General features: G+C 40.7%; 1 protein-coding gene and 1 long non-coding RNA gene across 7 annotated transcripts; one reads left to right on the top strand and one right to left on the bottom strand.

Annotated features, from left to right (window-relative positions):
• Nucleotides 1,188–5,528, top strand: LOC8069247 (splicing factor 3B subunit 2). The gene is made up of 17 exons (XM_002439036.2): nt 1,188–1,478; nt 1,596–1,715; nt 1,814–2,002; nt 2,123–2,230; nt 2,722–2,799; nt 2,942–3,034; nt 3,389–3,475; nt 3,575–3,676; nt 3,765–3,884; nt 3,982–4,044; nt 4,136–4,278; nt 4,397–4,490; nt 4,575–4,633; nt 4,716–4,758; nt 4,864–4,955; nt 5,067–5,136; nt 5,227–5,528. Exons 1-17 carry the CDS (start codon nt 1,257–1,259, stop codon nt 5,293–5,295), a joined length of 1,752 nt encoding a protein of 583 aa, XP_002439081.1. The 5' UTR covers nt 1,188–1,256; the 3' UTR covers nt 5,296–5,528.
• LOC110431025 lies at nt 5,682–9,800 on the bottom strand. Of its 6 annotated transcripts, none has more exons than XR_002448489.1 (5): nt 8,795–9,800; nt 8,091–8,166; nt 7,320–7,431; nt 6,399–6,521; nt 5,682–5,989 (listed from the first exon to the last, which is right to left on the bottom strand). It is a non-coding gene; the product is annotated as an uncharacterized LOC110431025 (long non-coding RNA). The 6 variants fall into 6 exon arrangements; XR_002448491.1 differs by having other exon boundaries at nt 8,091–9,066; nt 9,463–9,800; XR_002448490.1 differs by having other exon boundaries at nt 8,087–9,800.

Here is a 9,842-nt window from a genome sequence, read left to right as displayed (position 1 = left end):
TTTTTCACCATAATATTTCATGTAGTTTCATCTACAAAACACGATCCCATTTTTTTTGAAGGAAAAACGACATGTGAACCCTGCATATCATACTTTCAAATATTGCAAAAATTTGGTGGAATGGTCGTGAAAATGGAAAATTCTTGGCCAAAATTCTTGTAGCAGTCCGGATTTTTTTTTTTAAAAAAAACACATCTGAAGACCATACTTGGCCAAATTTCGACAACATTGTAAGTAAGACAGGGCCTATATGTTATCGTTTTTCTTTAAATAAAATATGGTCATGTGAGATTTTGTTTTGTAGATAAGATCATACAAAATTATTAGGATTATTATGATAAAAACTATTACAAATCGGATATATGGTTAAATAGATATTAGCATTTGAAGGCAGATTGTCTTAAAATTTCAGTCCATGTATGCAATCAAAATGTAAGAAAATAAACGTCCTCAATGGCTTGGACCAGCAAAGGTCAGCCAGACCGGAGGTGGACCATATTGATATGGGTCCCTAATGGCTCCATGGCTCAGCAATTTAACATGAAAGAATCAATTCCTCAAATCCGTACTAATCAATTAAGTTTGACTAATTTTATATAAAAAAGTAACAACATCTATAATAAAAAAATACACATCTTATGAAAATATATATTATGATAAATCTAATAATAGTAATACTAATTTGATACCGTAAATCATAGTAATTTTTTTTAGAAAATTGGTCAAAATTTAAAAGTTTAACTTAGCAAAATACTAGAAATTGATCTTTTTATGGACGGTGAGAGTGTGAGAGTTCCGTTAGGCATATGTTGGTACAGAAAAAATAAAAGAAACAACAAGAGTCCCACGTACATGCACTAGCACACCCTGTACTCCATGGTGTCAGAAAAAATCGTTTGAAACAGCCATGTGTTGTGCATCTACCACACCCCGATGGTTAGCTACCAGCCTACCACCATACACAAATTTCATTTATTCAAATTCCAAAAAGAAGATATCGAAACAAGTCCAATACGAGCCCAGAAGAATATAAGCACCTCGTGGGCCTCAAGCCTTCTCTCTCTCTCTCTGAGCAAAACCTATTGGGCTCTCGAGTGGGCCAGGATAAAGCCCAGTTTGTCCCATTGGGCTCTGCACGCACAGAACCGGCCAATTATTACCAACGCACAAAAGCGAAGCAAACGGCAAGGACACTCTCCACGCCAACCGGCCCACCGCCTCTCCTCCTGCTCCTCGCGACCACGCCGCCGCCGACTATGGCCGCCGCCGAGGTGGAGCCCAGCCTCAACCCGGCGCCCACCACGGCCTCCGACCTCCCCAACGTAAGCAAAACCAAGGCACGGGAGGCCGACCGCCGCCGCCGCCGCCGCAAGGCCAAGAAGAACAAGTCCGCCGCCGAGGCCGATGCCCAGGACGCTGACGGGGGAGCTTCTGGCTCCGACGCCAAGGAGAACGCCGATCCCAATCCCGAGCTCCAGGTGAGCGACTTTCCGCGGCGCATCCTCCGTACCCACCTGGAAGTGAGGCACGCACGGCACGGGGCCTAAAACCTAAACCTAGGGTTTCTTAGCCTGCTGGATTTGGATTTGCTGCAGGTGGAGGTGGAGATAGAGTACGTGCCGGAGAAGGCCGAGCTGGACGACCCTCTCCTCGATGACTTTAAGGCCATCTTCGAAAAGTTCACCTTCAAGGACGCTGCCGCAGCAGCGGCCGAGGTATTTGGATTTACAAAGTGTTTCTTCAGTTTGTCGGTCGGTCGGTCGGTCCATGAGCGAGCCTAAACTGTGGTGTTCTAATGTATGTTCGCTGACAGGATGATAAGAAAGATGAGGGTGCCACTGATGCCACGAAGAAGGGCTCAGATGACGACGACGACGAAGACGATGAGCAGGAGGCAAACAAGAAGAAAGAAGGAGGGCTGTCCAATAAGAAGAAGAAGCTGGAGCGCAGGATGAAGATTGCAGAACTCAAACAGATATGCAACAGACCTGACGTTGTAGAGGTGCACTCTTGTTCCCAATTAAGTGAACCTGCAGCCAGCAGTTTCATTTTTGCTGATAAAATTCCATTACGTATGGATCATCTATCTTCATCTCATATTTCTTTTTTTTTTCAAGTCCAGGTCTGGGATGCAACTGCTGCAGATCCAAAATTGCTTGTATATCTCAAGGCATACAGGAATACAGTACCTGTCCCTAGGCACTGGTCTCAAAAGCGCAAGTTCTTGCAGGTTTGTGACTTTCAACACATCTATTTAGTTTGAATCTATGGGTGCTTATATTTGGTGAAACTAGTCAGTATACATACATATCGTGTTTGCATTCTCTTCTCAGCGAGTTATTGATGGTGTGGGGGTGTGGGAGCGAAATGTCCATATGGTTTCACACCTCTTATACAGATACCTAATTCTTGCAGGGATGGCTGTAACAACTGGGGCGGCTGGGCTTACTGGTGCAATACTTGAGTGGGTTCTGTAGTCTATATATTGGATCATTGAAACAATGAAACTAGTTTATTACGCATGAGGCCCTCTTCAGTGGAATTGAATAGATTAAGGTCCAGCTAGAAGTCCATGGCCTTATATATTAATTCACACCAGAAATACAAGTGCTTTTCCTTTTTTTAACATATTTAAGACACCAGTATTTTCTTATTCATCTGTTTGTTATAACGTTTCTTGTTTGTATATATTCAATTTACAATGTTATCTTGTTGTTTCAGGGTAAGAGAGGTATTGAGAAACAGCCTTTCCAGCTTCCTGACTTCATTGCTGCAACTGGAATAGAAAAGATAAGACAGGTAACTTGCTTATGGTATCTCGGTAATTAACTTCTCTCTCTGCTTATTCAAAAATTTTCTTGGGGGAACACTGCAGAGCTATTCATACCAGTTTGGTGCCATGAATATGAACTGCCTAATTGATTTCTAAATGTATGCACAGGCTTATATTGAGAAAGAGGATAGCAAGAAGTTGAAACAGAAACAACGGGAGCGTATGCAGCCCAAGATGGGCAAAATGGATATAGATTATCAGGTAAACTTCTTTCCACCCACAAAGTGTGAAATGTGAAGTAGTTTGTGGCTTGTGTGCATCAGTAGGACCATGATCAGACGTATGTCTACCTAGTACTTTCTTCCTTTGTCATATATTCTTACGATATCTTGTTGTGTGGTTGTTTTTGACTGTCGTCATGCTCATGCCTCGACATCTGATCTTGATTCCTTGTCTTAAGGCCGTGACCAATTCATTATAGTTTTCAGATTACTAGCAATTACTGGTGTTGCTGTTTTTGAAGTATATTTGTGCCCTAGATTTGGTTAGTTACCTGGTCTTGAGATGGCTGTCACACAGATGGGTTGTGTCTAACAATAAATTTGTTCTTGGCAGGTTTTGCATGATGCGTTCTTCAAATATCAGACAAAACCCAAGTTGTCTAGTCATGGCGATCTGTATTATGAAGGCAAAGAATTTGAGGTACCTATGTTTTTTTTGTGTGTTATAACTGCAACCAGATGTCAATGTATGGCTTTGGTGTGATAACACCATGTTCTTAACTTCTACTTCATTCAACAGGTTAAACTGAGGGAAATGAAGCCAGGCATGCTTTCTCGTGAGCTTAAAGATGCTCTTGGTATGCCTGATGGTGCCCCTCCCCCATGGCTTATAAACATGCAGGTTTGTTCTTTTAACCTGAATTCAGCCGTTCTCCTATTGATAATGCCTTTGTTACTGGCTAACTTAAATCAATGTATAAACGTTTCAGCGCTATGGTCCACCTCCATCGTATCCCCAACTGAAGATCCCAGGTCTAAATGCCCCAATCCCCCCTGGTGCCAGTTTTGGTTATAGACCAGGGGAGTGGGGAAAGCCACCAGTTGATGAGGTATGTTTTCTATTGAAAGTTTGAAACCTTGCTTTTACACTGTCTAGATGTACTCAAGGTTCCTTTCCTAAGCTCTTGTATTGTTTCTTGGCAACAGCATGGACGTCCACTCTATGGAGACGTTTTTGGTGTTCTGCAGCAGGATGAACCTAACTACGATGTATGTTTCACTTTATGTTTTAGTGGATAAATACTGCAGAGTTCAGAACCAATTTATAAACTGAACTTATTTGTTTTCTTCAACCTTGCAGGATGAACCTGTTGATCGCAGCAAACACTGGGGGGATTTGGAGGAAGAGGAGGAGGAGGAAGAGGAAGAGGAGGAGGAAGAGGAAGAACCAATGGAAGACGAGGAAATGGAAGACGGAATTCAGTCTGTCGATACTATCTCAAGGTGATTTACTATATTTATTTCTTTAGTGTTTTATAGGCCCTTGGTTTTCCTTTTCTTTAGCAATGCTGATGCAGTAGACATGAATGCCTAACCTTTTTTTTTTGGGGCCTCCAACCAGTACTCCAACTGGGGTTGAAACACCTGATGTTATTGACCTTCGGAAGCTGCAGAGGAAGGAGACTGAGAAGCAGGCAGAACGGCCATTGTACCAGGTAAGGAAATGTTTGTGGTATTAGTGGGGTTTGTGGTATCCTTGTTAGTATTCGTTGCTGATGTTCCTTGCTTGGCTCCTGAAGGTTCTTGAACAAAAGGAAGAAAGGATCGCCCCTGGGACACTATATGGGTCAAGCCATACGTATGTCTCCCTACCCTAATACCTCTTGCATGTCCGTCCCCCCTTGGTTTTGTATCTCATGCCGTGTGTGCTTGCTTTTCAGGTATGTTCTGGGAACACAAGATAAATCATCAGCTCCAAAAAGGGTGAGTGTTGTAGCTGTCCCCCTTTGTGTGCTCTTTGGAACTAGGTCGTTTCCCTGATATTTGACATACTTGTTTTTTTTAAACTTGTGTTAAATTTGGTGGCAGGTGGATCTGCTTAAGAATCAAAAATCAGACAAGGTGGACGTCACCATTCAGCCTGAGGAACTGGAAGCCATGGATGATGTTCTGGCAGCCAAGTAAGGATCACTCCGCCTGATGTCTTTGTTCAGTTGATATTGTTGGTTGCTTTTTTTTTTCCCTTCCAAGTCAAAACGGTAATGGATTAACCTCTTCCGATAATGCAACAGGTATGAAGAAGCGCGAGAGGAAGAGAAGCTTCGCAACCAAAAAGAGGACTTCAGTGACATGGTGGCGGAGGTATGTAGTATTCTGTGACCCTATGTTTTCTTTTATGTTTTGATTTCAAAAGCTGGCTGATTGACGAGTGAGCATCATGGCTCCTTGCAGAATGCTCACAAGAGGAAGCGGAAGCAAGAGAAGGAAGGCAAATCGAAGAAGAAGGAATTCAAGTTTTAATATAAGGGTGATATATATATATATATATATAGGTCGGTTGTATTAGCATGCTCGCGGCGATCTTGCGAGCCAACGTCACTTGGTGGCTGTACTGTGAATTTTGTACGCTACTAGTACCTTAACATACGTTCCCTTGGCTGGATTTGGATTTGCTGCTGCTTGGTTTTTGACTTTTTGCAGACATTTGAAGCACTGTGTAGATGTTCCATTGCGGTCTGACAGTTGGCCCTTCCGTTCCATGTGTCTGCCTGTCTGCCATCATGTCGAGAGGTCGGGTTCATTCGTGACCTCTACTAGTAGGAATGGCGTGCCCTTGCGCGCCGATTATTAACAAAATAGATAAGCGAATAGAAAGTATTGGAAGCTGTTGAATATATACAGAATAATAAAGTTTGTAATAAAGTTTTGGTACACTATAAATGACAATAGGAGGTGCCACTGTATTAAGATTGGAGAGTTTAACAGGAAAAGAGAAACATCGTCATGTGTCTGATAAAGTTGTTATGTAAGGTTAGTATGAAGCAGGTTGATGCCTAAAGTTCTAGCAATTCTACTTGAGGAAATAACAGAGGCAATATTTTATAAACATTAGTTTATGAATAGGCGCTACCAATTGAAAGCTACGAAATTCTTGAGGCCTGACCCTTGTCATTCTACAAAAGAAGATGACCCACGTTTAAGATGGTGGTGCACCCTGCGATAGCAAAGAAGAAATTGTTCAAGGGATTTTGTAACATATAAATCAACGAAAGATTTAGGAGTATTGTTGACAAGGCACATTTATGAGGTATTACAAAACAATATTATTAGGAGTTAAAAATATCTGAGGTTGTGTACAATATTATTCCAAATTAGATTGAAAATGATTTACTAATATAGCTCACAAATAATATGTGTACATGAAGTGGAGCACTAAAATGATAAACTTGAATGTTTGATATATTGTCTACTCTAAAACTACACATTTTGTGTAAGTTATATGTATGTATACATGTATTTTTTGTTTATCTAGCAACCAAAAGACTTTGGTAATATGGGTGTGAGTTTTTTTTACGTATTTTCTGGATCCATCGGTCTTGTGCCTAGTCATTGTTGCTGCTTACCTTTTAGCTTTCTGGTGGACAAAACTGTTGATAAGTCAAATAACACAAAAATAGAAAGACGACCAAAATCAGATAGGCACCTGCTAAAAGTAACACCATTCAGCAGGCTGAACACAAAGTACTCTGAAAGGAAAATATGGGAGCAATTTAGAGCTGATCAAATTATGGTAGAAATACTGAGCTGCATTATAGGAAACCAGAATAATTTCATAAACATTGCAACCCTTTCAGAAGGAACAATCCTCCAAATACAAACAGATGCAACTTCAGTTACAGGCATGAGAAAAGGGCTCACCAAGTAACTTAAATACAAACTATGACGCAAATGGCACATAGTTCAAGCTTAACAAAAATACAGATAAAGCTACATGAACATGTACATGGAGCCTGTCTATGAGTTTGCTATCAGTTCTTTTACAGAGAGATCATGTAGGAAAACAAAACCAGAGAAACACAAAACAGGGAAACATGAGAGCATTTGATTAAGTATTGTAGGACCAAATAAATTAATCTACTCTGACAGTAATGTAAATGTTTTTTGGCGACAATAAGTTTTTCCTTTAGAATGTGATGCACATATGTAGTGTGATTAAATTAGATATGTTAACCCAAGATGAATGAATGGACATACAATGCCCTATTCATATCCATGAACAGAACTGCAAAAGGCATCCACAATTGCAAAAATAAAGTAAATAACTAATAAGGAGATCATCTTGGTCTGTTGGCTAGCAGAGCCAAGCACAAGAATCAATTTATATTTGCAAGTCTTAGGTGGCTTAAAAAAGAACACATGAATCAATATAGGACACAAAAGTTAATTTAGTTATTACCAGAGAGGGTGTTACCTGCTAGGGTAAGAAGCACTCCAAAAAATATCACATTAGGAAATTGAAATGAATTCTGTAATAACTGTTTTACCTGAATTTTCATAGTAGCCTGTTGAGTAACCCGTGGAATAGAGAATGGTCAATAAGGTGTCGAAGTCATCAAAATGAGCCTAGGGCTTGTAGAAACCAATTATGCTTGTAAACTGTGGAAGTACATTAAGGTAAACTTAAGACAAAAGAAAATATCTATCTTATTTGGTACTTTAAAATATGTAAGGTACCAAAATAATAAATAAAATTGAATAGACATGTTGTTTATTTTGGAATCCACGGAATGAGCATGGTGAAAATTTTAATGGGCACATAAGTCAATGGACTGCATTACAGAAAACATTGGTTAATTAATCTTGTGTGACAGAGAAAATAATATTGAGTCATATTCATATAGTAGTTCCATCACTATACAAAGATATGGATCATAGTCTACAAAAAAAAAACTAAGCTAACAGCAGTATGCATATATTTAGCTCTTGTGCTTCACTGAATCCATTGCAGATTTGTAGTTGTTCATGTGCAGCTGTTAAATGTAATTTGTAGGAATTACATACTTTAGCTCACAAAAATGGATTGCTAGGCAAGATATAGGTTGTTTTCTTCGCAGGTAATTCCAGTTCAATTTATGGTTGCTACTTCATATAGTTTTCATGCACCAAAGTTTAATTAGTCTATGGAGTAATGACTCAGCGCTAGGTAATTATTGTTTTATGACCTCCTCTGTTTTCTTTATTTTCTTGCCCATCCATGTAAGGTCTAATGAACTATTTCAAGCAAATAAAGGAGTTATACAGAGACACATACCAACCTGAGGATCACCAGCATTTGCTTCAGTATTTCCAAGCAGCCCATTAATCTAAACAGTCTCGACTGCATGATGGCATCTGCAGGTCTGTCAGACCTTAGATGGATGGACAAGAAAATAAAAGGAATAGAGGAGGGCATTGAAACTATATGAAGTATTGCAATAAAATCAGCTGGAACCTAGAGATCTGAAGTGTTTCCTGGAAAAAACTACCAATATTAACCATGCTAGCATACGACCACCAATATTTATTGGAGAACAACCATGAGACCTCTAGATGGCTGGTCAAGTTAACTAAGAAACCTATAGGAGCTCATAAGAACAATTAATACGGTCAAAGGACTAATCCATGCCTCCATTCCATTATAGGCTACAAGCCAACTGCAGGTAAGTGCTCCTGAAGAGTAAACTGGGATGATAAATAATTAAGCCCACTACATATACCATGATTAACAATGTAGGTCTATTTAGCATAGTTTAATTGAGGAACAGGAGCGAAAGTCAATTGGGAGGTATCTTAAACTTATGCTAGGCAATATCACAAACATCCGATGTGGTAGAGTATAAGCCAAATCAAGGCAACTTTATCATTGATCAACAGTTCCAGGCAAAACAAAAGCTGAGATGAAGATCGAAAGGAAAAAACAAGCAAATAGACAAAGTGACCAAAGAGAAAAAAAAGAAAGGGGGACATCACAATACCTTACTGCAAGAAAACTGAGTAGACAATGAGTCACTAACGTAAGGTACTCTGGGCAGAAAAAAATATCGGAACAATTAGTTAATCTCATGTTAGAGACTCATTAGTTAATCTCGACAAAAAAAAAATCTAAAGATAGTGAGTAAGCGCAAGCGTTCTGGCGTAGCTTCAGACTGAGCTTCCAGGTTTGCTACGTGGTCAACACGGAGGAGTTGATCATGTGTTTTTTCCCTGAGCTGCTGATCCAGCTGGCCTTGCGAGCGTCGACGGCGTTGTTTGCTTAGCATGAAACATTCAGAAAACAAGGTTCAAATTTATAGGGCAAAATAAACAAGGCAATAATCTTTGGAGACAAAAAGGAAATCATAATCATCAGACAAATCTACCACAAATGCACGTTCACCAGGTAACAAATCTAAAGAGATAGATCTAACTAAACACTAAAGTTCAATTGATTTCTTATCATGAAACATTTAGAATCAAGGTTTAGATTTATATGGGAGTAAACAAGATAATAAACTATACAAAAAATATCTGAAAATCAGTAGGCAAATCTACTGCAACTGCACGCGTACAAGATTACAAATTAGAAGGAATAAATCTTTGACTGTAGAAAATTAAACAATAAAGTTCAAGCACAAATAGGGAAGGAGAAGTAGCCATAGTCATCCGTACCTGGTGGCTAGGCTTTTGAGCCGCAGGAGAGAGGGGAGGATGAGGGATGACCTGAGGACGAAACCCTAGGTCGGCGATGCTGCCGCGGCATTTGCCGGCCGTCCACGTCGACGCACCGCTGCGGGGGAGCCCGCGCCTGCGCGTCGCGCCGCCCATGCCGGTGGCCATCGCATCGTCTCGTCGAAAGCCGGCCACACTCGAGCCTGCCCAGTGAGCCGTCGCGTCGTGAGAGAAGGAGAGGGAGAGGAAGAGGGAAAGGAAGGGGAGGGTGGGGAGGCACGACGCGGCGCTCCGAGGTGGCGGCGAGAGGAGCGGAGGGACCCATGGAGACCGACGAAGAAGACACGTTCTGAGGTCGGGGTTCTGAGGTCGGGCAAGAT

This window comes from Sorghum bicolor, chromosome 10 (genome assembly GCF_000003195.3).
Source record: "Sorghum bicolor cultivar BTx623 chromosome 10, Sorghum_bicolor_NCBIv3, whole genome shotgun sequence".
Classification (NCBI taxonomy): Eukaryota; Viridiplantae; Streptophyta; class Magnoliopsida; order Poales; family Poaceae; genus Sorghum; species Sorghum bicolor.
The sequence above is the reverse complement of the archived record's forward strand: the minus strand, read 5'-3'. Positions and strand labels throughout refer to the sequence as shown.

Excerpts from the sequence above, each read along its gene's own strand:
- LOC8069247 (XM_002439036.2), top strand. The coding sequence starts at position 1,257 with ATGGCCGCCGCCGAGGTGGAGCCCAGCCTCAACCCGGCGCCCACCACG. Across the intron at positions 3,476-3,574 it reads ATGAAGGCAAAGAATTTGAG|GTTAAACTGAGGGAAATGAA; the intron begins GTACCTATGTTT and ends TTCATTCAACAG. Across the intron at positions 4,634-4,715 it reads CTATATGGGTCAAGCCATAC|GTATGTTCTGGGAACACAAG; the intron begins GTATGTCTCCCT and ends CTTGCTTTTCAG.